Source organism: Lissotriton vulgaris, chromosome 4_1, assembly GCF_964263255.1.
Source record: "Lissotriton vulgaris chromosome 4_1, aLisVul1.2, whole genome shotgun sequence".
Lineage (NCBI taxonomy): Eukaryota > Metazoa > Chordata > Amphibia > Caudata > Salamandridae > Lissotriton > Lissotriton vulgaris.
The window spans coordinates 832,973,955-833,001,615 of record NC_141691.1 but is presented as its reverse complement, the minus strand read 5'-3'; the positions used below and the strand labels follow the sequence as shown (position 1 = coordinate 833,001,615).

General features: G+C 42.2%; 1 protein-coding gene across 2 annotated transcripts in view; it reads left to right on the top strand.

The window, feature by feature from the left end:
* DCDC2 (doublecortin domain containing 2) overlaps positions 1 to 27,661 on the top strand; it is a 641,411-nt gene that overhangs the window by 351,384 nt on the left and 262,366 nt on the right. For both annotated transcript variants that reach the window (XM_086965151.1, XM_086965150.1), the window contains exon 7: positions 6,863 to 7,064. In XM_086965151.1, the coding sequence (XP_086821277.1) occupies positions 6,863 to 7,064 (202 nt within the window). The remainder of the gene's footprint in view (positions 1 to 6,862; positions 7,065 to 27,661) is intronic.

Genomic DNA, 27,661 nt, shown 5'->3' with positions numbered 1-27,661 from the left:
TCCAGGATTCAATTATGTCAGACTCCTCATCTGGTCTCTAGGGATATTTACATCAAATCTACTTGGGAAGTTTGTTTGCTTGTGAGAAGACTTTTGGCTTTTTGGAATTGTGTCTGTGAGAATGTCCTGTGTGCCCAAAAGAAGCTGCTAACTTGTGCTGACTACCCAGTTAATATGGAGGGTTGGGATCCTGAAACGAGCTACACTCAGTTGTCTGGGACAGCCTGGTTCCTCCGCGGGACAACCTCCAAACCTTTCCTGTTAGGTCCTTAGAGAAAACAACTTGCAATAACTGTGTTATCGCTAAAAAGACATGTTCATCGAGTTAACTGGATTTGCCAAAACAAGTCCATTTTCTAAGGCATCATCACAGATTGTGAAACTCTCAAAGCAGCACAGAGCTTGTCATGATAAATACCTACAGTTAGGCCCTGTAGCATTGCGGGTGCTGAAGTCCTCTCATATCTCTTTTATTTTTTTCAAATTCGAGTTTTTTATTAAAAACATTTTTGGTTTGGGCCCTTGCATTTCATATAATGATATAACTTGAGATACTTTCATCACAAATTAAAAAGCGGATATGAAACATTTACTGATCTTAAAAACAGGCTATAAAAAATGTTGTGAAAAAAGCCACACCATGGAAACATAATGTGCAGGAAAAAACATCCATTCCATGCAGAGCCGCTACATAATTTAAGGTAGCACAGAAAGAAAAAATAATATGTAGAGAACACTGCTGTAGTCTTCCTCCTTTTTATTATTTTCAGGGCATCGTGGAGGAAAGTAAATGCCCTGGTAATTGTGTTAGACCTTTGGTGTCCTAAAACAATACTATAATTTCATTCTCCTTACATATAACACTGACAATGATGAATCTCTGTAGCCATTTTCCGTGTATCTTATCACATCTTGGATACATTAAAATGAAGTTTTCAAACATTTCATTTGCTTCAAGAACATTTTTATCCTTTTGCCACTCTCCAACTGCTTTGGTCGAGCCTTCCCTCTCTAGTTATTGTTTATTTCTGCCATGAACAAAACCATGTCTTATTTTTGAAATGTACAAAAAATAGAACATTCATTTTCTTTTTCTCCTGAAGCAAAATTGCAGCTGTTGAATTTCACGTTTTAAAAGACTAGCTTTGTAAATGCTTGTTATCTCTGAAATACTTTTCTGCATTGAAAGAAAAGGGCAGACACCTGAAACAAGATTGCTGGAAATATTTGCAGTTAGATAGGTAAAGACATTAAAGCAAGTAACTGTCAGGTTGCCCTAAACTTGTGCAAGGATCCAACTAAAGCAAAGCTCTTTTCTGTTTATCAACGGTCCCACCAGTGACCACATACACTGGGAAGTGAAGGTCAGTGAGAGAAGCAGGGACAAGGGAATGTGATAGGAGAGATAACAGAGACAAAGGACTCCACACTCTGCCACATCAATTCTGCATCAAGAAGCAGGCTGTAGAGGATCTCTACAAAGGAAGAGCTATCCTAAGTAACTTGTCATCAGAATACTAAACGAAACTGGAATCAGGAATGGATATAAGTTTGCAGTATATCTGTATAACCAACTCCCTTTTCTTAAAAATGAAATAGGAATTTCCTGAAAAATAAACATCTGTCAATATAAATATCACAGAAATACATGTGCATCTCTTACTGTGTTTAGAATAACTACCCCAAGATTCGTCACTGTACACTGTTTTGTGGAATATGAGGATAGCTTCTATTTGGCTTTTGCAGAACTGCAAAATAAGGAATACCATTAGTATCCTATTATACCCTAGAACTCTTAACCCCTGTGTTTAGAGGGCAGATACAACTAACAGAGTCAAAAGAGTCCACATTAATATGCAAGCAATAACTCAAAAGATACTTTTCTTTATACATGACTTCAAGATACTTCACTGTAATTCTAAATAGCCATTGATTAGTCTATTAGGAAGCAACAGGTCTTGCAAACTAAAATCTGAGATCTGTGAAGCGAGGTCCTGCCTGTAACAAGATCCTAGCATAAGGCACTATCAAAGGATGTTCTGAAACACAAGGAAATTCATACCTAAGGATACAAGATGACCACCTTCTCTACAGACATATAAGAGTTCATGGCCGGTTGAGAATTGTAGTTCACTTGCAGTGAACTGCTTCACAGTCTGCACGTAAAAACCTGAATTCAGTCAGAGCTAGCATTCAGCGATGACTGCCAACCATTACCTCACGGAAACACACTCAGTGTGAGTAGCTTCAAAGTGCTGATTTACTGCAGAGAGAACCCACTAACCAGTAACTTCACCTTCCTGATGACAGTTACTTCACGGTATCGTTGTCATAGGACGACTAGCCGCATGTCATACTGTCATGTAGCACAGTCTGATGACAATCTACCACTCTTACCAGAATGGGGTTCTGACAGTATTTGGGCAAATACTATAAGCAGAGCAAAATACTGGAGGGAAGGGGGCATGAGATGACGAGGGATAGGAGATAACCTAGGGGCCATACTTATCATCATCACCATTTGCGATTTCTAAATAGCGATTTTTAAGGAATCGCTATTTAGAAATCGCAAAATGGTATGTATGTAGAAAATCGCAATTTTTTAGCGATATCAATTATTCCTTATTTGTGAATTCGCAATTTGCGAATTTGCAAATAAGGAATCATTTCCTATTCATTTCTATGGGCCAGGAGGCCCATAGAAATGACTGTGAAAAAATTCTCAATTTGCGAATTTGCAATTAGCTAATCGCAATTTGAGAATTATTTCAAGGGTGCAGGGGTGAGTCAAGGACACCCTGCTGCACCCCTGAAAATTACATGTGTGTGCATATGGCGCACATACATGCCCAATGGGCATGTATGTGCGTCATATGCCACCCTCACAAATGCACAATTGTGCATATTTACAAGAAATCGCAAATTACCACCAACTACCAGTTGGTGGTAATTTGCGATTTCTAAACCTGAATTCGCAATTTTGAAAAGCTTCATACTTAGCATTTAAGGAATCGCAAAATTGCGATTCATTAAATGCTTAAGCAAAATAAGGAATCGCAATTTTTTGCGATTCCTTATTTTGCTAATTTTTCATACATTTCAAAATCCGAAAAAAGGCTGTTTGCGATTCGCTAAGGCCGAAATTCTGCGAATAACGAATCGCAAAAGGCTTTTATACATATGGCCCCAGGTCTTTATAGTCTTGTCACTGGCAGTTGTCTCTGAGCTCGGGTTTTTCAGAGTAGGAATATCACAGTCTGGTGTTCTCAAACATGTAAGCACACCCTATTACAGAAGTATGTATAAATTGTATTAGTCCAATAAACAACCATAAATATGTAATTATAGTGTCTGAGGTACAACGCATGTTTTTCCTAACTGGTTGGCAAATGGCAGGCCACAGGGAACCTAAGCCACAGATTGAAGAGGGAAATTGGTTTAACAAACATATGAAAGATCATTGCTAGGCCCATGGACAGCAAGACTGCCTCCAGCAATAGCTGTAGGTTACAAAGACTCTGATGTAGCTGCTTCTGTCACACACATGCATGTGGTTAGCAGCAGATATTAAAGATATATGAGGTAATGCTTTTGGGCATCAGTACTTGGTTTTCCTAACCTGCCCCAGACAACACTGAGTTCAATTTGATGGCAGGAATATCAATACATTTTACAGGTTTTGATCAAAAGCATTTTGTTAGAGTAACACTCCTGGAAGTAAATGGTCAGAAAGGCAAAAGCATAATGCCAAAGGCAAAACAAAAACAATATCTGTATATTGTGGTAAAACAAGTAGTGCGAGGGAGGAGGAATTTATGAATGAACTAGGATGCCAATAGGTAAAGCCAGTTCAATGTGGGAATTTGCCTGGCACTGTCCCAGGGACTAGTATTCTAGGAAGCACTGTTGCCTACAGTGACCCGGAAATCTCAAACCCATTCACCTCTATTCTGCCTAGCTGTCTTGGTGCCTCAGCTGCCCCAGCTGCCACAGACCAGTCCACCCTCACTTTGCAGGAATATGGTTCCCAATCCTCTTCTTCGACATTCCCAGTCCCATTCTGAGACCCCAAGCTTTTTTGCTTATTCCAGACACATACTCCGGGCTATATTGAAATGGAGTATATTTTTGACAGTATGCCAATCTAATATAGAGTGAGTTTTCCTGTCCATTTGCTTTGACAGGAATGTGTTTATGCATCTAATACATGCTCCATATAGCTGTACTCCATATGTGTTAAGAGTTTAGCGCTTAAATCCTGCATATATGTTTTAGCACGCCTCAATGAACTAGCTACTCTATGATAGGACCATTGTGTTTCCTGCACAGGGCCGGTTTATTTTACAGAATTTTAAACTCCTGAAAGGTCTATGAAACTACTACTAGTTGGGTTGGTTGATATTAATTGCAAACAATAATATTCTGTATGGAGTACAATTCCTATGAACTTTGACATAGTATTATTAGAGCTCCAATGTCATCAGATATGTTTAGCAAATTAAATAAGCTAAACTTTAGCATCAACGAAACTTAAAATAACCCCCAAAGTAAACAGGAGGAACGAAATAGCTAAAAAAAACACATCACTAATTAATGGCTGAACTATTGACCCACACTATTTTTTCAGAACCAAAGTAAGGGGTCGATTAGGATCGCCGACGGACTTGAGTCCGTCCGCGACCCCTGAGGAGGAGTGATCGTCCGCATGGGCTGCGGCGTTACCTCCGTGCAGATTAGAATGTGACCGCCAGGGTGGCGGTCACATCCTCTATCTTTAACATATCGCATTTGCATGCACAAAGCGGCAGGCACTGCGCGGTGCCTGCTGCTTTGTGCACGCAAATGCAGGGGGGCACCATAGGTACCCCCCATGTGCACCCCCCACCCCCCTTCACCCAGGGGGCCCGCAACGGGCCCCCGAAGTGAAACTCCGTATGCTTTTCCACGGCAGAAAAGCCGCCGCGGAAAAGCATGACATTTACATCATCCTAATATGGCTGGCGGTGTCTGAGAGACACCGGCAGCCATGGTATAGCTTTTCCGACGCAGTCGGAAGGCGACCGCGGCGGAAAAGCTGCGGACAGAATCCCAGACCCACCGCCATCCTAATATGGCGGTGGGTCCTTTGAGGCTCCGCAGAGGATTTTCCGCATCGTCCGGGCCGGCGGTGGCTTCCGCCGGCCCAGAGGATGTGGAAAATCCTCCATCGTAATCGACCCCTAAATCTGTATTCTGCAGAGGTGGGTTGGAGCGGCTGCACTCACAGTGACAGGCTCCTGAGAGGAGATAGATTGTTCAGAATAGGATTGCTAATCTATCCCACTGAGAAAGCAGATCACTACTGTGGTGAAGTAGTAGGGCTCTAGAAGAAGAAGAGGTATTCAACTTTCTTCATAGTAGACATGCCTCAGCCATCAATGCATCTTCAGGGCAGGTCCACAATGAATATTTCTTTAAAAGCATTTCCTTACGGGTTCAACTGCATCATAACTTTTGCTCATGCTCTGAGTCAAAGTCTGATAGTGACAAATAGGTCCTGGTCTCAAAACATAAGATCTAGTGCCCACCACCTGCACAAATTAAGTACTGCTGACAACAAACTGTGCCAGAACTTCTATTGTGGTGATGGTGACATCCTTGAAAGAGCAAACCAGAGAAGAATAGAGTGTTTTTGAATGGCTCTGCCATGTAAGTAAGACACACCCTCTCTTATGTGTAGAAGACTGTTTTGGGTACAACTGTTGCAGACAAGGCTTTTGTAAACGAGGCATGTACTGCTCTGGGTGATGCTTGATTCATTTATCAGACCTTCATCCTTTCCTATTGGCTAAAGAACTCACAAGCAAGCAGTTCATAAACTGACAACCATTTTGTTTATCATGGATTCAAGGAGAAAGAAACTGCGTTCCAAGAGTTCTTTCTCATCTTTCGGATTCTATTTGAAGATCACTCCAAAAACACTGATGTATATTCAGATCTTTGGGGCATATTACCAACAACTAGCAATAATTATCGCTATGTTGGTTTAGCGGCGATTCTTTTATCGCAGAGCTGCGGCGATTTTTATCGCTTAGGAACCTTGCTATTATCAAGGTATATCTCCTAAGCGATAAAAATCGGCCGAAATGCATGAACATCGCTGAAAAATCAGTGATATTCATGCATTACCGAGCTAATGCTCTTAGCCATGTTATCCACCTCCCATTGGATAACATGGCTAAGAACTGCTCAGGGCAGGTGTTAGCTTTTGGAGATTTTCACGCTTAGCGCGAATATCTCCAAAAGTTGGTAATAGGAGATAGCGATGTTAGCAACTGTTTCCAGTTGCTAACATCTTGGCACGCCCACTTTGCATATCATTAGTGATAAATATCACTGACATGCAAAGCGGGGCCCAAGATGGTCGCTATCTCCTACTAGCTGTCGCTAACTGGTGTTAGCGACAGCTAGGTAATAGGGAGATCATTTTATCTCCGCTTTCTTGGCTTTTAAAGCCAAAAAAGCGGAGATAAACCCCCTTGATAATATGCCCCTTTGTTCTTTATTCATTCTCATATCCAAATTCATAAAGTTAGATTAGGCCAACCAACGTGTTCTGTTCCTTAAAGAAACTTCCTCAGGGCACCTATAATAGAAAGTCGTGTATGTGGAATGCAGAGTTTCATCCATAGGTCAAAAAGAGTGTAAAGGCATGGTTGCCAAATCCAAGTTGTAGAACGTGTGTAGGTTGGAGTATGGGAATGTATCGAATTCATACCACATCTACCTTTGTATATTAGTGTATATGTTTAAAGAAACAAGATGGTTGTTTTTAGTCTCACTTTAAAGGCGAATTTTATCCATATTTTTCTTTTCTTTTCAGGTGACTGATCGACAGTCTAAATCTACTGAAGGATACACTGACTCTGCAGATGCCTTACTATCCCCTCAGCCTCTGAAGAGAAAAGTGGGGAAACAGAGGGCAGCCAGTCAAGAAGAAACGCTGTTTCCCAATAAACCTGTCAAAGTAACACACAGCACCAGAGCGGAGAACTCAAACTCTGTCTTTATTTATCCAGAGAACGGTAAGGGCGTGGCTGATGCATTATTTAATTCATCCTAGTAGGTGGCATACATTGATGGAGGCAACGGAAATTAATATAACATACATCTTAAAATTTCTAATAATATGTTCAGTTTATGCTGGGCACACATTTTAAAGTGAAACACGCTGTTTAATTTGTGTGACTATGAGGTTGTCACTAGCTAGCCCTATGGCTGCCCGTGGCGGCCTCTGCTTTTGCTGCCCAAGGCGGGTCCATGAAGAGCGGGGGGAATGGGTGCTGGTGAGTTTAGGCAGAGTTTGGCTCCCCTCAACTGCTGTGGGGGGGGTGTAGGGAGAGCGATTGTCGCCCTTTGAGACAGCAGGTAAGAGCAGGAGGAGGCCGCTCCCCCCAAAGCTTGTGCCGCCTGGGGCGGACCGCCCCCTCCCCATCCCCCCTTGCTACGCCACTGTTGTCACTGGTTTTCTGAATACAAACATATTAGTTGGTTGGTATCATTCAGCTAATGGGACATTTTTAACCAAAGCACTTTATGTGGTTTTAAACAATGTATGTATTTATATGTATATATGTATGTACTAGGCCTGGGTGGAGTTCGAGTGACCAAAAAACTCTGCTGCACTATTCAGAGTTTCACACGTGGCAGAGTGCATTAGGTCACATTGTTCGTGCTGATTTTTAGCACCTGGTGTTTGTCCCTCGGAGGAAAATCAGCCTGAATGGCACCATGCACAGTGCAAGAGGACGTTGCTTCTTTCTGACGCTCGAGTAGACTCAAGCAGCAGCTTCCTCAACGTGAATAGAAGGTTTCTCAATGCAAGCAGTTGCGACCATCCGCAACTGCCCACATTTAGAAATCTTACAGGGAGGTAGTCTGGAGTAAGATGGTCCTCGCTTGCAAAAAACTCTGCAGGGCTATGCACAACTTAACGTTGGTGAGAATGGAAAAAACTGCTTTGCGGGCGGATATTTTCTGAACTTCACGGGCTACACGAAGTGAGAAAAACTCTGCAAACACCGCAAGCGGAGTGGAATTTCACACCCTAGTATGTACCAGTCTTTCTATAGCACAAAACTAGCCGGCTGGCAGCAGAGCACTATACCAATGGCAAGCCAAAGTAGGGATGCCTCGGAGAAGGGGACAGAGAGGTGAGGTAGAGCTAGTGGAAGCTGTAACATTTTTGTAACTTATTTGCTTTTCTTTTTGTGCAGCTATTATACTACCAAATAGTATTCAATGTATCGACCTTGATGGGTTAGTTTGAATACTCTAACCTGGTGATAGCTTAAACATCTCAGCAGCGAGCATTTAACGCAAAGAGTAATCTTACCACCTAAAAAGATCTTAATGTAAGAAAATAACATTAACATGCAAAACAGAGAGAAACATTTAGAAGAGCTTCAACTAACAGAAATAGAATGAATGGTTTTTAAATTTTAGGTAGCACTGTATTCTTTATTGTGTTGCGAAAATGGTGCAGGTGTTCCCACTTACAGAATAGTGAATACAAGTTTGTTGCAGAGGCCAATGGCTATGCAGAGCAAGAATTGGCAAAGCCAATAGATCACAGCTTTTGGCCCAGTGCTTTTTGCTGATGGCGTGCAGCATATGCAAAAATAAAAAAGATAGAAGGAGGACTTATCACGCAGGGATCATCACGCAAGCACACACCTAAGTTGTGATGCTGGTGTCATTATCTTTTTTTAAAAAATATTTACACATCCAATAAAAAATGGCATTTTATTAACATAAAATAACTTTATACAACGCGAAGCAGCCTAGTACAAACTGGCAGGTACCAACACTCCAGAAAAAAAATAAGAAAACATTTTATGTATTCGACTGTGATGGATGTGGAAGCTGCAGAGGAGTTGGTGAGGAGTAGGACGAGGGAGCATTGGAGGTGTACGAAAACGCTTTGTGGAATATTTAGTAGCCCATCAGCATTAAGCAGTTGCCAGGCCCTCTATCACACATGGAAGTTAAAACATTTTAAGTAATGGACCTGCAGGAGTAGAGGAGCAATAGGAAGAGGGGGTTGGTGTGGGTAAAGAGAAAGCAATGGGGGTGGAAATTTGAGGGGGAAAGGGGCCAATGTGAGAGCAATAAAACACACACATTCTCATGCAGTGCCTAATTAAATAGAAAAAGTAGTTCCCTAAATGTGAGCAGTGGAAGGATACAAGTCAGCTAATTATAAGGATGGTAAAGAGGTTATGCTTAAAGGGAGTTAAGAACTAAGAAGAGGAGCATAACACTACGATCACATAATCCCCACTCTGATTAAACTAGAGTTGCTCCATTCACAGGCGGAAACTAAAATACTTGTCATGAACTATCAAGATGAGGAAAGAAATACACCGCAGGGCGCTACACTACTACTGATACTGCCCAAAACTCAAGAAGGAAGTCTCCCATGATCGATCCTTTTTGGGGATTGCAACCAGATCTGGAACTCCTTGACTCCTGAGATATGCACTAATCCGTCTTTAAAGAGCTTCAATATGTGAAAAAATTGATAGCACTACTTCTAGATAGATACCTATGCTCCTCCGGACATTATATCACCTCCCAAATGCACATTATCTCTTACATAATCTAATATTATTCCATGGAAACTGGCGAGAACAACAAACATCCAAACAATATGTAGGTTTTCTCTCACTACCATCCAGCCCGACTTATGGAAAGCCTATTCTCATGGCAGGAATCCCTGTTATCTGTAGTGTTAGAATCAAATGTTGCTGAAATGGTGTCTTAATCATTGTGGGGTATCACAGTTCTCTTCAATCCACTACAGGAGTCGTACGGGTAGAAACTTATCTAGAGAATTGTCTCCACATTGGGAATTGGACAGAATGCATGCAGATGAGAGTATTCCCAGTTTGGAGGAAGTGTGCCAGAGGGTAGGCAACTCGGTAGCTGTTAGTAAAAGTGCATATGACGATCTCAAGAATGTGAAAGAAGGGAACTTTCTGTTTTATGATCTGGTGAGGATTAAGAGAATGCAACCCCAAGCAATGGGAAGTCAGCATTTTACCCCAACACAAGTGTGGTGAAAGTATCCAAACATGCTAGTTTGGTCAAGAGTGACAGGCGGTGGAGCAAGCGAAGTGCAGACTTAGTTAAGGATGAGTTTGCTGTCAAGTTGCAAGATGCTACGAGGGTTACAAGTGAATATTCGCTGGATGTTGACGTGGATGCTAGGGGCTTGAGGCAAAGTGGAGATAATGCTTCTATGAATGTTGCTGTTTCCCCCACTATGTCTTCTGAAATGACAATGGAGATTGGGGTGCATTGTCTTTTTGTGAAATCTCAGACAATGACAATGGAGATTGGGGTGCATTGTCTTTTTGTGAAATCTCAGAACTGCTTCCAGTGACATCATCAAGGCAGAGTATTAGTTTGGGGAGGGCTAGACCTAGCAGAAATGCCGAAACTCCCAAGTACTTAAGAGATTATGTTTCATCTTGAACAGGTGGACTTACTAGACTAGTTCATGCATTGAATTTATGTATTTTTGTATGATGCAATAGGAACAAATATAAAAGGTTGTACCGTAATAAATGTAAACACAAACTTTTTTCTAACCCCCAATGATTTTTTGTGCCCAATAATGACACATCTGAGAATGAGGCACTAATGGCTATGCCTCTTTACCTCAGTTTTCTGACGTTTTCATAGGATACAATGGTTCTTTGCTGTATTAGTTAGCCGTTCTCAAACAAGACCATTTGAACAGGGCAATGCTTCATTATGTCTTCAAGACCAGCTCCATGTTATAGGATTTTTTACATCCCTTACATGAGCCTACTGGGCTGCATTAATTTATATTACCACTCTCACTTCATCCCGGCGGTTTTATATCAAATTAGAGGAGGCTTTGTACAGAAGAACTTGGCTGTTTTTTTCTAGACATTCCAAGACACCACCTACTAAGGCTGAGTAGAATGGAGACATATTAGCAGACATCACTAACTTTAGTGGGGCAAACAAGAACGCAGTTGGTCTAAAGCAGTATGTAAAACAGCCTGACTACAGAGACACTAGGAAGCCAGAGGAATTAAAGAAGTTTCTGGATTCATTGGAATCACCAGCAATAGTAATGGCTCGACCGAAACCTCTAAAGGAAGCTCAAACTACTAGGCCATCCTCTTCAAGAGCTGAACTGCTGGTACACAATGAAAGAACAAGGCTGGAAACTGTCACATGAAATTCAGTAAGTGGAGGAAGGCTCAGAGAGGGTTTCAAGAGGCAAATCTACATCACCACTCAAAGACTCCTAAACAATGCTTTGTATTTGCATTGTAGGGTTTGAGTGTTTTACTGACAATAACCTAATGACACTAACAAAACTGTAGACTTCCATAGCAGCACTTTTTTCTTTAATTTCTTTACTATTCTCTTGTTACAAGATCAGTTGGTCTGAATGTGAAGTGTTTGCACTAACGAGGAAGATGGATGCTACCACATCTAGCCATTTTGGACAATTGAGTATTGAAAATATGGACCGAGATTATCTGAACCTAGAAATACAAAAAGCAATATATGAATTGTTGGTATGGTCTAAATGACATATTTCTATGTCTGTCAGGTTTCAAATTATAAAACTTAAAGTCGCCCCTAGATTCAACTACATTTTGCACCCACTAAGAAATCCTCCAGATTTCTTAAAATTAATTGCAGAAAAGATAATTGCTTTTGTGTGAGGACGTTAAGCGTAGCTTAACCCCTTCGACGCTGATGACGAGCTCAGCTCGTCATGAAGTACATCTCTCGTACGCTCATGACGAGCTGAGCTCGTCATGAACCGCAGGATTTTTAAAAGTTCAGTGGGAAAATGCGCCGCACAGATAGTGTTAAAAGCTATGAAATCATGTGTCTCCATATCTATGGGTGGGTGGGAATCTAAGACTGCAGCGTATAGAACTGTATTGAGTTGCACATTAGTGAGCACCTGTGCTTCCCTGCTACCGTTCCCAAGAGAGGTCTGTGTGGGTACACATAGAGAGAAACATCTGCCTTTCAGACAGGGTGGGGGCTGTGGGGAAATCCCCCATGCTTTAGCATGTGGACAGAGTTCATAAGAAACTAGGGATAAATAGCAGAATACATGCATGTGCTCCATATAGCAGAATGGGCAATCTTTATTGGAGGTAAAAACTACATTGGAAAAGATGGATGGCCAGAGTTATTCTGATAACTGATATGCTACTACCTGATGGTGTCATAACATAATTTGATACACTGAAACAGGATTTCTAACTCCTCTTGTCTTAATAGTACCATCAATAGTCACTCAGCCTTAATCAGGTGATGAACACACACCAGACTATGCTCCATTTCTCAGCCATCTTTCAATACTAGTCCCAAACACTCTTTTTCAAGTGTTTTGTTTTACAGTATATGCAAGAGATTTTATAGCATCCCTGGAGCAGGCCATGCCCTCTAAATGTGTTAGCTATGCAAACCTTACCCTACTAGGCGACTTTACCATACACCTGGGCAAGGTGGATGACCCTCTGTCCATACACTTTATTGAAACCTTAGCTATATTTCACCTTACACAAGCTGATACTGGTCCAACGCATAGGACAGATCATGCCATTGATAGCATCCTGCCTAATGTAGCGGTACAACGGGAGAGCCTAGATCAGTTGGTCTTATCATTTTCTACTCACGTTTTCTTGGCCTTTCGCAAACCCTAAGGAAAGTAGATCATCCCCAAAGGAGCAAGGGAAAAGAGCGTGGAAAAGATATATTTACCAGACCTCAAGGAAATCCTGAATGAGTCTAGGCCAGTGCTGTCAGGCATGATTAAAGATATCAATACCTGCCTCATGAAAGCAGCAGACACAGTGGCTCTCGTAAGGGAGTTACAGCCTGATCGGCCCGCTGGTTTTCTCAGGAACTGGCCCTAGAGAGAACATTGTGTGAAAAGCTGGAGAGACCTTGGCATCACCACTAGCAGGAGACCGACAAAATAAGATACAAACTTGCCCTTAACGCATATCACAAAAACATAAAACAATCATGTTGCACCTTCTATTCGTAATGCAGTAAAGAGACCAACAATAATGGGAAGATCACAAGATCACGGCCCGCTACCTGAGACCAATAAAGTCTTATGCTCAAAACTGACTTCTGAAAGTGACTTCTTTTATGATAAAATCTCCAAAATGTAGGCAAACTTGGTGGTTTTTAACAATCTGAATCATGTTCCAGGGTCTGGAGACATATCTGGGCCAACAGCAGAAATAAAGCTGAAACGTTTACTACCACCCACGATAGAGGAGTTGAAGACACAGTTTGCAAACTGCAGATCTGGGTCCCCTGATGACTCATTTCCACCACACATCCTGAAGGCTTTTGCAGATAATTTTGCTCCCACTTACATTGTTTAATTCTCTGTCTCACTTCAAAGAGGATGTATGGTCATCCTGCTGGTGGCCAGACTCATTAGGAGCCTGTCCCACCCCCACCTCCTCAGCAAAAAATCTGGGGGTTATGATGGACCTTGCCCTTGACATGAGTAAGCAGGTCAGCCGAACCATCTCCACCTGCTGGGGCATTATCCATGTCCTGAGGAGGATTAGGCATTACCTATCCTTACAGGCAAGGAAACAGCTTGCTGTTGCCCTTATCGGCTCCAGAATGGACTACTGTAATGTGCTGTATGCGTGCATGAAAAAGAGCCTACTGCAGCGCTTACAGGTAGTCCAGAATGCCGCTGCAAGGTTTGTGTTGGATCTTCCCAGGCGCACCTCAGCCACAGCGGCTAGAAAGCTGCTACATTGGCTACCTGTCGAGGCGCGCATTCATTTTAAGACCTTATGCATGACATACAGGGCTCTGGCTAGAAATAGTCCCACTGGTGTGGGATCTATCCTGTCCCGCTACACCCCCGTTAGGGATCTGCGATCTTCCGGCAGGCTCCTGCTATCTGCCCCCCGTTTCAGGAGAGTAAAATGGGGTGGCAGGGCCTTCTCCACCTTAGCGCCCAAGTGGTGGAATGCTCCCCCTCTGGAAATAAGATCGGTACCCACCTTTCAGGCATTCAAAAGGGCCTTAAAAACACAACTTTTTGTGCAAGCGTATCTGCAGTGATGTAGGATTTCTCTTTTGATCTGTTTTGTTAGGCGCCTTGATGCCTTCGGGTTATTGTTTTGCGCGTTATAAATTGTATTCATTCATTCTGGTGTTATAGCAGACTCTCGGAAAAGGGCAGACATAATTCCCCTTCTCATAAGGCATACTTGGACCTTGAGGTGCTAGTGAACTTCAGACCAGTCTCACAACTATCAGCGGCGTCAAGATTTTGGAAAATGCAGTGTACTGCTAGCTCACAACTTTTCTCTTCAATCTGGATTCAAAGCACGACAGAGCACTGATATATCACTACTGGAGGTCTGGGAATCCATTAAGACTAGCCTTGATTCAGGACTCAATGTTGCACTGGTGTTGTTGGACCTTTCAGCAGCATTTGGCATAATCGAACACAACATCTTGCTACATAGGTTGGAACACCTGGGTGTGACTAGATCAGCCTTAGTCTGGCTAGGCTCCATTATGCAGAAATGAAAGCAGGTAGTCTAAAGGAAGCCCTTTTCCTCCAGAGCTAAACCTTTGAAATGAGGGTCCCTCTGGGCTCTTCCCTGAGCCCCACTCTTTTTTATAGATATATGACCACAGTGGTATTTCTGGTTGAGTCCTTCGGCATTGATGTCACATCATACCTGTAGGATAGGCAGCCCTTGCTCACATACGAAGGTGACTCGGCGATCGCAAAATAAATGTTTGCACTCTGCATGAAGACATTTCTTGACTGGCTCAGGGCAAACAAATTGCAATGCAACCCAGATAAAACTGATATCTTGCTGTCTGAGTTGGACTCTCTCCGAGGATGAACAGGAGCTTGGTTCAACAGCATCCCCCTTTTGCCCCCCCCCCCCCCCCGCCCCCCCAATGGTGGTGAAAATAAATCTGGATATTATGTTTAACTTCCAACTTGCCTGAAGAGCCCAGGTTTCAGCTGTAGTGAAATGAATTTGGATTCTTCATATGCTCAGGACATTCCTGAACCTCCTTCTTCATGAAGCACAGATCACAGTGGTCAGGCTTCGGATTTTACTAAGGCCGGAGTTGATCAATCTTCTGTTCCTGTGTATTAGACTTGATATCTTGGCATGGTTTGCCCTGACTTTTTGCTTCTACCTCCTGAATTTTTTAACTGTGTGATGGACTTCGTTTTAGCTAGCTTAGATGCTTTGGACACTTTGCCACTGCTGATCAGTGTCAAAGTGCAGTGATCCCTGTATAAATTGTAATTATGATTGGTTAGCCATAATTGGCATATTTGGTTTACTGGTAAGTCTCTAGCAGAGTGCACTGAGTGTGCCAGGGCCTGTGCCAGGGCCTGTAAATCAAAAGCACTCATTGTACACATGATTGGCCCTGTGAACCTGTCTCAGACCTACCACCTTTGTGTATGCGCATGCAATTTGTAATCCCTCGGTGTGGCCCCATGTACCCCCTTGGGTGTATGTGAATGGTAGGACATGTACTGGTGTGTTTTACATGTCCTGATTAGGGGTGAGCGGAATTTGCGTAATCGCGTTACGCAAATCTCTGCGAAATGGTAAAAAATCTCTGCGAACACGAAGAAATTCCGCGAACACGCAGAATTGCTTATTCGCAATTCTTTTTTCCTCTTCGCAATTGCTGTTTGCATGCTCGGGGGAAGTAGCTCGCAAACAAGCATTTTGAGAACACGAACAAGAAAAAACTTTCGCAAAGTCTGGAACGCAGAATTTTGAGGCAATTTCGCATTCTCCGCGGAACGCGAAATTACTCAAATTCCTCAAGCCGAATGGAATTTACCGCCCAAGCCTAGTTCTGAAAATGAAATGCTGCCGATTTCGCTTTTCACTATTGAAAGGCTTCCTGCCTCATAGGATAGCATGGGAGCCGCATTGTAACAACTTACAAGTGTAATCCTTCATGGGGACAAGATCAAGGAATGGAGTTTAGGCTCTCTGAACACATTTTTTAGTGAAGATGGGTTTTAAATTGTGTGTTTGAAAATGCCACTTTTAGAAGTGGGCATTTTCTTGTTTAACCATTCTGTGTGCTTCTGCCTGTGTGTGTATTCACTGTATTGTTTTGGAGTGACAGGAGCTGGGGATGTGCATTTGCTCTAGACAGTCCCAAAGAGGAGTCAAGGTGCGTAATGCATTTCCTGGGTGACTCTTCTATCTTTTCTTTAATAACTTTATTCAGAAGTATACAATACATCTATAAAAGCATTTTCACAAAACATACCTAAGTATTCAATTCATACCGTTAGAAGAAGATATAAACATAAGCAGAGCTACATTATCCACACAGGCTAAAATAATTAAACAAATAATTACCAATTTTCAGTCAAAGTAAAAAATGTATAAAAAAAGTATTACAGTTATTGAAGTGCACTGGTACAATGATGAAATATGTTACACATTGTGTACCACGTTCTCTTAGTCACACAGATCATTCTACCAAGACACTTTAGGTATAAATGCGTTTTACCCCCTTTTAGACTCTATCTGATGACATTTTCTTCCTTGCATAAAAAACGGCCCATAAAAAAGAAGACATTCAACAATAAATCTCCAACGTAGGGAATGATTGCAGAAATAGATATGCAGTGTGCACTTTGTACAACCTAATGGTCTAATCATCGGTAATACATATTGTTTCCTAAATTGACTAAAAAATGTACAGAACAAAACCACATGCATGGTATTCTGGGATATCGTTATGTCGCATGGGCAGTTTGTCAATTTTATTGACCAATCAATCATTCATATTTGGGAAACTGGTTAATAGATTAAATATATCCAATCTTAAACGAGTCAAAACGAACCTGTGTCGTGAATTTAAAACAGTTCAAAGATAAGGTTGCAGATTAAAAGTAGTTAAGAACAATAGATTTTTGTAACCGCTGGATTTAGGGGCTTCAATCGTCAATCTAAGACTTTCCAAATGTGTCATTCCTTTCTTTTTTAGAGGATTTCTACTGATAGACTCTAGCATTTCAGGGTTCTCAAAGTATTCAGGGTGGCCCATGTCATGAAGGTATCACTGTCTATAGGCCAACCAGGGGATTCTTGGAGATTCATAGGGCTGAATAGATATGGGCTGTATTTAGTGTAGTGGGAGGAGTTTCACTAGCACCTGCAATGATTGTGTCTCCTGTGCTCATGTAGTGAAAGTGGACCAGAGAAGACAGAAGTGGTTCTAAGAGACCCTTGCCACAAAAAGAACAAAGAGAAACTGGGGTGTAAGTATTGGACCTTAACCCCCAATAAATTAGATCACTTCTGGGCTCAAGAGGAACCTCTGCCAAGGAGAAGAGCTGGAGAGCTGTAAGGAGGAGTAATGCCCCTTTGCTGTGTTGGTTTGCTGGGTTGGCTTGCAATTGCTGCTTCTGCCAATGAGAGGACAAAGACTTGACCTTTGCTGTGAACCTGCTTGATGAAGAATCTACAAGGGATTGTGTGTACTTACCTCCTGTTCTGAAGTTTCAGGGCCAGAGAGACTTCACCTGCAGCCACTGACCCCCACCTGGACTACTATGTGGACTCCTGATTTCATAAGGACACAAATTCCAGTTCCTGGTCCCTGAGAATCATCTGGTTGGTGCTGCAAAACAAGAAAAACAACTCAGATGCTGTCAGCGTCACCACTAGGGATGCCATGACCTGCACCGAGGCCAGGGGCACTGCTCATGAAGTGCATGATGCACCGCCCCGCCTGCACCTCAGTTCCAACACCCTTCGGTGCCTGCAGTTATCGGCCTTCCCAACGCCAGCACTCGTAACAACTCCGTCACTGCCAGCGCCAGCATCATGTTCAAAGAAGCACACATAAAGTATGGATCTTTTAAAAACCTACATCAATGGGACAAGTCATCCACTCACAGCTTTGTGTCACTGCTGTATGCTGGAGATATTTTGTGCTTAAATGTGACGCAGTCCACATTGTAAGGTAGTGCTCTCACTAGAACAATATTGGATAAAGGTCTGGGGAGAAAAAGTTGAATTTGATACTAATATCCCCCTTTCTGCAGAATTATGTATGTTACATGGCACCTCTCACATTCCAGATACTTTGCACATTAGGTATTTTTCTATCACACTGGCAGAAGCCAAAGTGGGCATCCTGTGACTGAATGGTGGTGACTTAGAAGATGTGGTTATTGGGCTTGTTAACTGTAGTTACAAATGAAAGATACATTTAGTGCCTGAATGACTAAATGTTTAAATTTGAAGTGATTGGGTAGGTCTTTTGTGTCCTAGTACTGATTGTGGATATGCACGCACACATGTCTTTTCTAACAGGCAGTATATTGATAATATGTCCAGTTTAAAGAAATTGAATGTGAAACAGAATAATTAAAATATAAAGTAAGGGTCAGATTTACTAATGGTTTTCAGTATCACAGAGTGATGGCGAGTGATGCAAAGTGTCACAAAGTGTTGCATTGCTATTTGTTTTCTAACACTAAAGATAGTTTGCACTAGAATGGTGCCCTTTTTCTCAGCATAAAAAGTGATTTGTCACTTTGCAACAAGGAGTGTCACAGGGACATTACTTGGCCCCAGTACAAATATTATACAAAACTGGGCACACTCAATTCATCACCAAGGTGTGAGCCTATGCATTGCACCAGGGAGCCAAACTAGAATGACACTGCAGAGAATGAAGGTAGCAGCAGGCCAATTTTAGTAGATATGGCTCTGCCCTTTGTTTCGCCCCTTTTACAACATAGCACAGAGAATGTGGTTGCTGCGCTACATTGTGTAAAAAATTGGTAAACCTGGCCCCCCATCCCCAATTTTACACTCTACATGTGTGCTCCAAAAGAGAAATTGGGCAAATATACATGAAAATATCACACCGTGGAGTCGCATGCAATTTTGCTGCACTGAGCTGTGTCAAAATGCAGAGATGCGCCGTATTGACAAGAATACGGCGCATCCCTGTGCTCACCCCTGCACCGGTGCTAAAAAAGTTGCCAAGCACCAATGCAGGTACAGGGATGATTGTGTTTGTGCAGGAAGGGACACCTTCCTGCACAAAAGCAATTATTAATGGTGTTTTGCTCTGTCTATGTGTGCTGCCGAATGGAAAAAACCTGGAGAAATAAAATAGTTTTTCCTTGTTGCACCACATTAATGGAGTTAGTTTTTGGCGCTGCCTCATATTTACAGAGCTTTGTAAATCTGGAGCAATCTCAAAAAGCCATGAGTGTTGCTGGGTATGCCCAAAGTAACACCCATTGCATGTCCCTTTGCCACAGAAAACTGCATTGCAGAGGGTCATATTTACAAGGCTGTGTTAAGTTACACTTAGTGGCTTAGCGTGGCCTTGTAAATGTGGGCTAGCACAGAGCGCCAATGGAGCATCAAACAAAGTGATTCTCCGGTGGCACTAGGGGCTTGTAAATATGCCCCATAGTATGAATTGCTGTAGTCTTCAATACATCAAAGGAATATGCTTCATATGTAACACCGGGTAATGCACTGAACCATAATGGACTTGACAACTGGGGCACAGCCGCTCATGAGGACACTCCAGGGAGCGATCCATGCATGCCAGTTCAGTGCTAGTCTGGGTGTTAATTTGTCATGGGTACCTCAATAATGGATGGCTTGGAGAATAGGGAAAGCTTCCTTCTAGGTAGGATAGTCTTTCATTCTTACATTTGGTGTGGTACAGTCTGAAACTTTTTTCCAACACCTGCATGTCAGGATATTTTCAGAACCGCTGAGATGTAGAGATCAGTCTGTTTATTTATTATATGACTGTACATTGGATATTTTTTTATCACCATCACTCTCCCACACGTGTGCATGGTGTACAATTGGATATTCGCCAGCATCTGGTGTATTATGCCTGATTACACTGACGATAGGCTGGTAGTCGATATTGAGTTGGTGCAAGTGCAGGTTGATAAAAAAGCTTGATATTTTGATAAAACCCTTTCCCGAGTGGTTTCTGTGAACTGACTGTAGTGCATCCACTGTTTCCCCAGGCCTTTGGCTGCATTTAAAATGTACTAGAAATTTCACAAACTCAAAGTTTGTGGGTATTCAAAAACTTTATTCTAAATCATCTCCATCCTGAAAATACCTAGAAAAGTACTCCACTCAAAGGCAGGTGATGGATCCCACTCCAAAGTAGGTAGTGGAAGGGACTATCTCCACAAGTCTTTGGGGTAAGAGAAGGGGTTCCTCTTTGGGGAAACGTATTTAGATGGAGAAAATACAAGTATTGTTGCACAAATACCATTGCATTTCTACATGTGCCGTTTTAGAGTTTGTTCAGGCATAAACACGGAGGGGTAGACTTACTAAGATTTTACACAGTGTTTGCATCACAAAATGATGCAAATCAGCATTAATTTTCCGATTTACGAAGGTTAGCGCTGGAAAAACATGAAAGTAATGCAAATCAGTGCATAGCTCTGTTTTGATTTACTTCGCGTCAATGGGGGCGTACCATGGGTGGAGCATGGGCGTTCCTATGCAACCACCCAAGGTTTTTCACGCTAAACACAATTTACTAAATAAAGTAGACAGGGTTTTACATCAGAAAACTGTGCCCTTTTTTAACCACATCCATGCGGCGCAGATTTCCCCCCGGTGCAAGGCCCTAATAAAAACGGGCGTGGTCATGACGGAACGGTTCCGTCATGAGCACAGCTCGACCGATGCTCATGACGGAACCGTTCCGTCATGAGCATCGAAGGGGTTAAGTAGGCACAAGGAAGGAGAAATGCTTTTATTTCTCCTTCCTTTTCCGACTTTGTACATGTGCTGCACTTTACAGCACACATACAAAGAGGGAAAATGGTTTATATGCAAATAATTTAGTATTGGAAGAGTATCCTTCTAGTGCAAAACCTATGTTAGACTCACGGAGACACCCTTGCACCTTGCATCATGGCGCAAAGGTGTCTGCAAGGCACACTGCACCTGATTTCAGCACCGGCGCTAGGGAAGGGGAGGAGAGTGCCTTCTTTCAGTAAATTTGGTGCTCTCTCCGTCGCTCGTTTTCACGCAGCACAGTTCAGAATAGCATTTGCGGCTGTTGCACTGTGCTGCGTGAAAAAGTGGTAAATCTACCCAGAGAGTCCTTCGCATAGGCGTAACTGGGCATTCGGATGCACTTGTGTCAGGATGTAACACACATGGTGTAGATTTACAAATGTCCTGGTAAAACAGCCTCCTCCTCTCCCACCACATAAAATGTAAGCAGTCAAGAAGCACACAAGCCATACGGCCACTTCTCATAGCCACTGCTGGTGGGAATGGTCACTGATATACTTCTGTCTGGACTCTTTTAATCGACTATTTACTGCTGTTTACACCCTCTCAAGGTCTCCACACAGTACACTGCAACTCCTTTTGTATTATTGTTTTATGAATTTAGCACGTAATTAGGTTTTGAAGTGCAAATTAATGTTACACGAATAGATTAAGATAAAGTGCTTGATGTGCACATGCAGATCTTGGTGGAGAGAGACACTGAAATGCCTCAAAACTACAGAACATTTTTTGCTAGGAATAATTTGGGTCGTTGTAATGGCTCAGTGTGGTAAACGCGTGTTGCTGCCACCTGCAGGTCACGAGTTTGAATCCCCGCAAGAACAATCCAGACTTCCATGTTACAAAGGCTGGTGACAAAAATACCATTAAATTAAAAAATGGTCAATAATAACACCGGTTGTTCACTGGTTGTATAGATGGCGGTAATGTAGCATAAAGTGCACTATGTAGCAAACTAGTTATTATTAGATGACTCGTTGTCAACGAGCGGGCACTATATTGAGGCCTACATAGGCTAATGTGACTTTTCTGAAGTTTAAACAATAGGACATCAATATGTTTTGATCAATTAAAGCAAACATGAAGTTCTGTTGGTTGGTCATTTCAACCTCAGAAAATATTTTGCATTGCATTCTCAACAAATTATTAAATAACACAAAATCACTTTTTGGTATTCTTCGGTGAAATGATCTATAAATCGTGTGTAGGCTAAGGCGCACCAGGCTTACAACGAAGAAGTAAAAAAAGGGAAAATACGCACTTTAAAAGAACTCAAAACTCATCTTTTGAAGGAACACTGTATCCACCATAGATACTGACCTGCCCTCCACCTGCACCTTGGCATCCATTAAAAAGAAACTCAATTTACCCTCTTTTGACGCTAAGTCAAACCGGTCTCAGTCATTCCTTATCCTCTTGTACAGCACGTCATCGTCTCTTAGGAAATTTTTATACATGCATACATACAGACAACCTCCCGTGGATGGGTGTATGCTGTGAGAATATTGAAGTTACTATCGTACAGATGCTCCGTGGACTCATCTGAACGGTTAGTATTAACATGCAGTTGCTGTTTTAACACCTCAGGGCATGAACATGAACCCTCCTGCCCTCAGTGTATGCTACAAACACTACACGCTGAAATTGCGGCTTTATAAAACATCGTATATAAATAATATTATGCAGCGAAAAACTAGAGCTGCAAAATCTAAAGGGCAGTTCTCGTAGCTGTCTGAAGATGGCACTGTGTACTCATTCTCCAGAATACTTTTGCGGCACAGGAGAACATTAAAGTAGACAGTGCCATATTTCGTCAAGGAAACAGCTCATTTCCGCCTGTTATCCAAGATGTAATGCAGGACATGGCCATGACTGATAAAGCCCAATGTGAATTACATCTTTACTGCTCCATTTGAACACCATCCTGATTGGTAATCTGTACCGGTGCACTGTGAAGCAATGGTCGGGACGGAACAGAGTCCTAAAATGCACCAACAGTAAAAATAAATATAAATAGAACTTTTGGCTACATAATCACGCTCACCTTAAACAACGCGAATGGTAAAGAAGGGAAAATAGTGTTGCTCGGATATGAATTCACCTTAAAGAAATGAAGGGGCATATTATCAAGGGGGTTTATCTCAGCTTTTTTGGCTTTAAAAGCCAAGAAAGCGGAGATAAAATTATCTCCCTATTACCTAGCTGTCGCTAACACCAGTTAGCGACAGCTAGTAGGAGATAGCGACCATCTTGGGCCCCGCTTTGCATGTCAGTGATATTTATCACTAATGACATGCAAAGTGGGCGTGCCAAGATGTTAGCGACTGGAAACAGTCGCTAACATCGCTATCTCCTATTACCAACTTTAGCGCGAATATCTCCAAAAGCTAACACCTGCCCTGAGCAGTTCTTAGCCATGTTATCCAATGGTAGGTGGATAACATGGCTAAGAGCATTAGCTCGGTAATGCATGAATATCGCAGACTTTTCAGCGATATTCATGCATTTCGGCCGATTTTTATCGCTTAGGAGATAAACCTTGATAATAGCAAGGTTCCTAAGTGATAAAAATCGCCGCAGCTCGGCGATAAAAATATCGCCGCTAAACCAACATAGCGATAATTATCGCTAGTTGTTGGTAATATGCCCCGAAAAGACAAAGATTCGTTTGGCAAAATAGGAACAAGTTGGTTTAATTAAACGCCGCAGGAGAGTCTTGGCAGAATTCGTCTGATGAAAGTCTCTTTGTGTACAATGTTTTGGCTTACATTATATACATCTGTGAGATACAATAAAGTAATGTCTGCATTCCTGAAAAAGCATCTCAGTCATACATTTTCAAGTTTGGGCATCTGATAAGGACACAGATGTCTCTCAACCTCGGGGAGAGCGAATGTGGGCCAGTGTGTATGTGTCCAGATGTCCGACATGAAGAGCGTGTGATCAATATGTGTGGTGTGCATGTCATGGCCTGTGTTCCTATCTACATGTGGTATCTAGCATTGTGGTATTTTTGGGTGATGTGAACCTTTGGCCAAACATGTTTTTTTGTGGACAACTACCTTGGACCTGTTTGTGGTGCAACTATCTAAATGTCTGGGTTTTCCCTGTGCGTGTGTTTGTCTATGGGTTAAGAGAGAACCCACATGTGACCTGTTATTCGATAAGCGTGGGGTGTGGGTCACAGTACCTACCTGACCGCGTATCTCTGACTCGCAGTTGATGGGGTGGTCACCTTGGGCAAATCCGAAAGCAATGATATGAGTTCATTTGAACTCTTGAAAATAACATGGCAGTCACTGGGGTCATTTTTATCAACATTCTCCACATTGCGTACACAGTTGTCACAGCATACATCGATATTGTCTTTACTGACATTGGCATAGTTATGCATTCCTAGATCATGGTGTACAGCAACATTGTTTTTACTCTTGACAACATTGTCATTCGTGCATGGATTATGGCATACATTGACATAGTTACTGCTGTTATAAACACAGTTGTACTGGCACAGGTGATGACTTATGTTGGTTGAAAATGCAGTTACTGGTATTGCTGTTGTCAGGTCTGTAGTTGACATGATATTTATCAACATCGTATTTACCCATTCCAACACTAGCTAATGAAACACAATCCTGGTATTGTGTTTTTACATATAAAACTGGATCAATTGCTTTAAAAATATTTTGAACAAAAAATATTTTTTTTATTGAAGCCTGCTCTCTTCACAAACAATACACCATTTTAGATCAGCAGGGAAATTAATGTAAGTTGGGCGAAGACACAGATTTTTAGGTTTCACCTATGCAGCGCGCTTGCGCTGAATAGGAGGGCCTTTAGCCGTGCCCATGCTCATTTTCAAGCACACACTCGTGCTTGTGGCGGCAGCCACCTTGCGGGAGCGAGCAGGTGCGCGCCACAAGCATGAGTTTAGTGCTTGAAAATAAGCTGACTGCTCTACCAAGCGTGCGCGCCTCTCTCCTCGCCCACACGTTCCGGCCACTCACTCGTTCTGCCTTCTTTATCTCGCGCTTCTTGTTTGTTTTTGTCTCCTTACTCTAGGCGAACCATTGCTCTTCTCTAGCTTTATTTCCATCCCTGTCTTTTCACTTTCTCCATTCCTCCCTACGATCGAACCTCTCACTCCATTCATTTTCATTTTTCTCACTGCTTTCATTTAAATTCTCTCATTTTGCTCTCTTCCATCCCCCTGCTTTTATAACACTTTCTCTTCCTTTGTATCATTCTCCCATCTCTCACCTTCCCTCTTTCTAATTTCGCCCCCAACCCTCTTCCCATGCTTCCACTGTTCTTTTATTATTTCTCTCCTCCCTCTGATTTCCCTCTGATTTCTCCCTCTCCAATCCCTGTCTGTCTTCCCTCTTTCCCTTCCTCCCTATCTCCTTTCCACCGCCCTCATGTCTACTTCCCTCTGTAACCTCTTCGATTTCCACAACTTTCCCTACTTCCCTAACCCCCACACCCGTCCCTCCCCATGTGCTATTTTTCCTTTCACTATTACCGCCTCCAAAACCCTCTTCCCCTACCACCACTTCAATCTTCTTTCTTCCCCACTACCACATCTTCCCCTTCTCATTTCACTCTACACTTTCTCACCCCTCGTACCCACCTACCTCCAACCTGTATTTTTCATCCCTCAAACTTCACCCCTTTCTCCCTGGCCCTACATTTTGTACTTTCGCTTCTCGCACACTATGCCTCTCTCTCGCGCGCGCCTCCCTCCCGCCTGTCCGGGTTTGGAACGATGACGCCGCTTGGCTGGTGGATTCCCCTTTGAAACTAGAGACTGGATTACGGGCCACACTTACCACATCTCCTTTTATCGGAGGATAAAACACAGCTGTGCTCAGGAAGGGGCCACCCCTTACCTTGCCAATCACTTTGAACAGTTTAAGTGGGCAGATGAGAGCACCGAGTAAGTACAGAAAAGTCACTAAAATTGGGCCTTGAAAAGGTGGTTTTGCATTACAAAAAAGGTAGGTGTTGGACCTAAAAAAGTGTGCGCTGGGTCTAGGAAGGTAGGTGTTTTTTTGTCAATGTCCGGATCCTGGCAAGACAATATAGAACAAGCATTTGCAATGCAATATGTCTCGCAGTTAGGCAAGTTTGAGCTATTGGCATTGTAAATGGCTATGCCTTTTATTATGGTATTGGTTTTAAAAACATGAATGACATTGTCATTTACAATGGCAATAGCTTAAACTCGCGTAAATGCGAGACCTATTGCATTGCAAATGCCTGTTTCTTTAGTTCGTGCAGCAGGCCTCTAGGTATGGCAGTGCTGTGGTTTTATTGAGCCAATGAAAGAACACATATTTTCAATCTCTGACTAGCTGTTGGCCCTCCTGCATCTTAAATGTAGTGCTTCTGGTTTTATGGTATTTTTTTTTAACATTTACATCTGTATTTATCCATATTTATTTTTGGGCCATTTTATTTGTATTTATCCATATCTATTTGTGTCCTAAGCAAAAGAAGACGCTGCATCTAGTATTTTTCCACATTTATTTAAATAGACATGCACACTGGCACTCGGTTGTTATAAGTTGTTAGAGCTGTTTTTGAAATTGTAGCCTCTGCTAAGTGCACTTTACATATTGGGAGCAAATGTCTTCCCAGTCCTCTAAGGAAAGATGTGTGAATTAGTGGTATTGATTAGGTCTCGGGTGCACAATTGTCTGGCAAAAATTCAAAGCATTGCTCCCTTTTTTACTCACATTTTACAAGCCATCACAGAGAGTGTCTGCTTGAAGAAAATCTGGTCAGACTTAGTGTGCGCTAGAAGAAGACCTACCCCAACGAGGCATTGTAAATCAACAAAATACATAAAGAATCCTTCATATTTATATATACAGAACAGTGTTCTGATATGGACACTACAAATAATTCCTCAAAATAAAGGAATACCATGCAAAGCACATATAGTACACTATGGACAAGACGTATGACCCTTACAATTTGTGACTCGCAAAATGAAATGTACAACAGTGTCTCAGTCACTGTTTGCGATTCCTAATGGGGTTGCAAATTGCATGCCTCATTAATATTCATGAGGCAGATACAATTTGCAACCCCATTGGGAATGGCTAGCACTCCCTGGGATGGTGGCTTGCTGGGGTGAGCAGACCACCATGTCTGTGACTGCTTTTGAAATAAGCAATTTTGTTTTAAAAAATGCATCCCTTTTCCTTAAATGAAAATGGGATGCATTTAAAAAAGAAAAATGAAACATTTCTGTTTAATTTTTTAAGAGTAGGCAGTGGTCTGTGGGACCCCTGCCTGCTCTTAAAAAATATTTTTGCATCCATTCACAAAGGGGACAGGATCCCCTGGGGACCCCTTCCGTTTGCGACTGGCTTACCACCTACTTGAAGAAGGTAGTAAACTGTGAGTGTTTTGCTACCGCAATTGCAGTTGCAATACAATCATACATTGAAGTGTAAGTCACTATTAGGAAGGGACATCCTTGGTTCACCCCTACCTAATAGCGAGTCACAAACCCTACTTTGCGAGTCAGTAATAGGTTACAGAGTCGAAAAATAGGGTTTGTACATGGGGCAGACCAATTTTGCAGTCGCAAACGGGCCGATTTCCCATTTGCGACCACAAAAAAACAGTCGTACATCTGGCCCCATACCACTATTTAGAATATATTGTTTTATATGTTATTTAGAATAGCAGTTTTTGCGTTTTACAGATCTTGAGCTGCATTGTGACCCGAG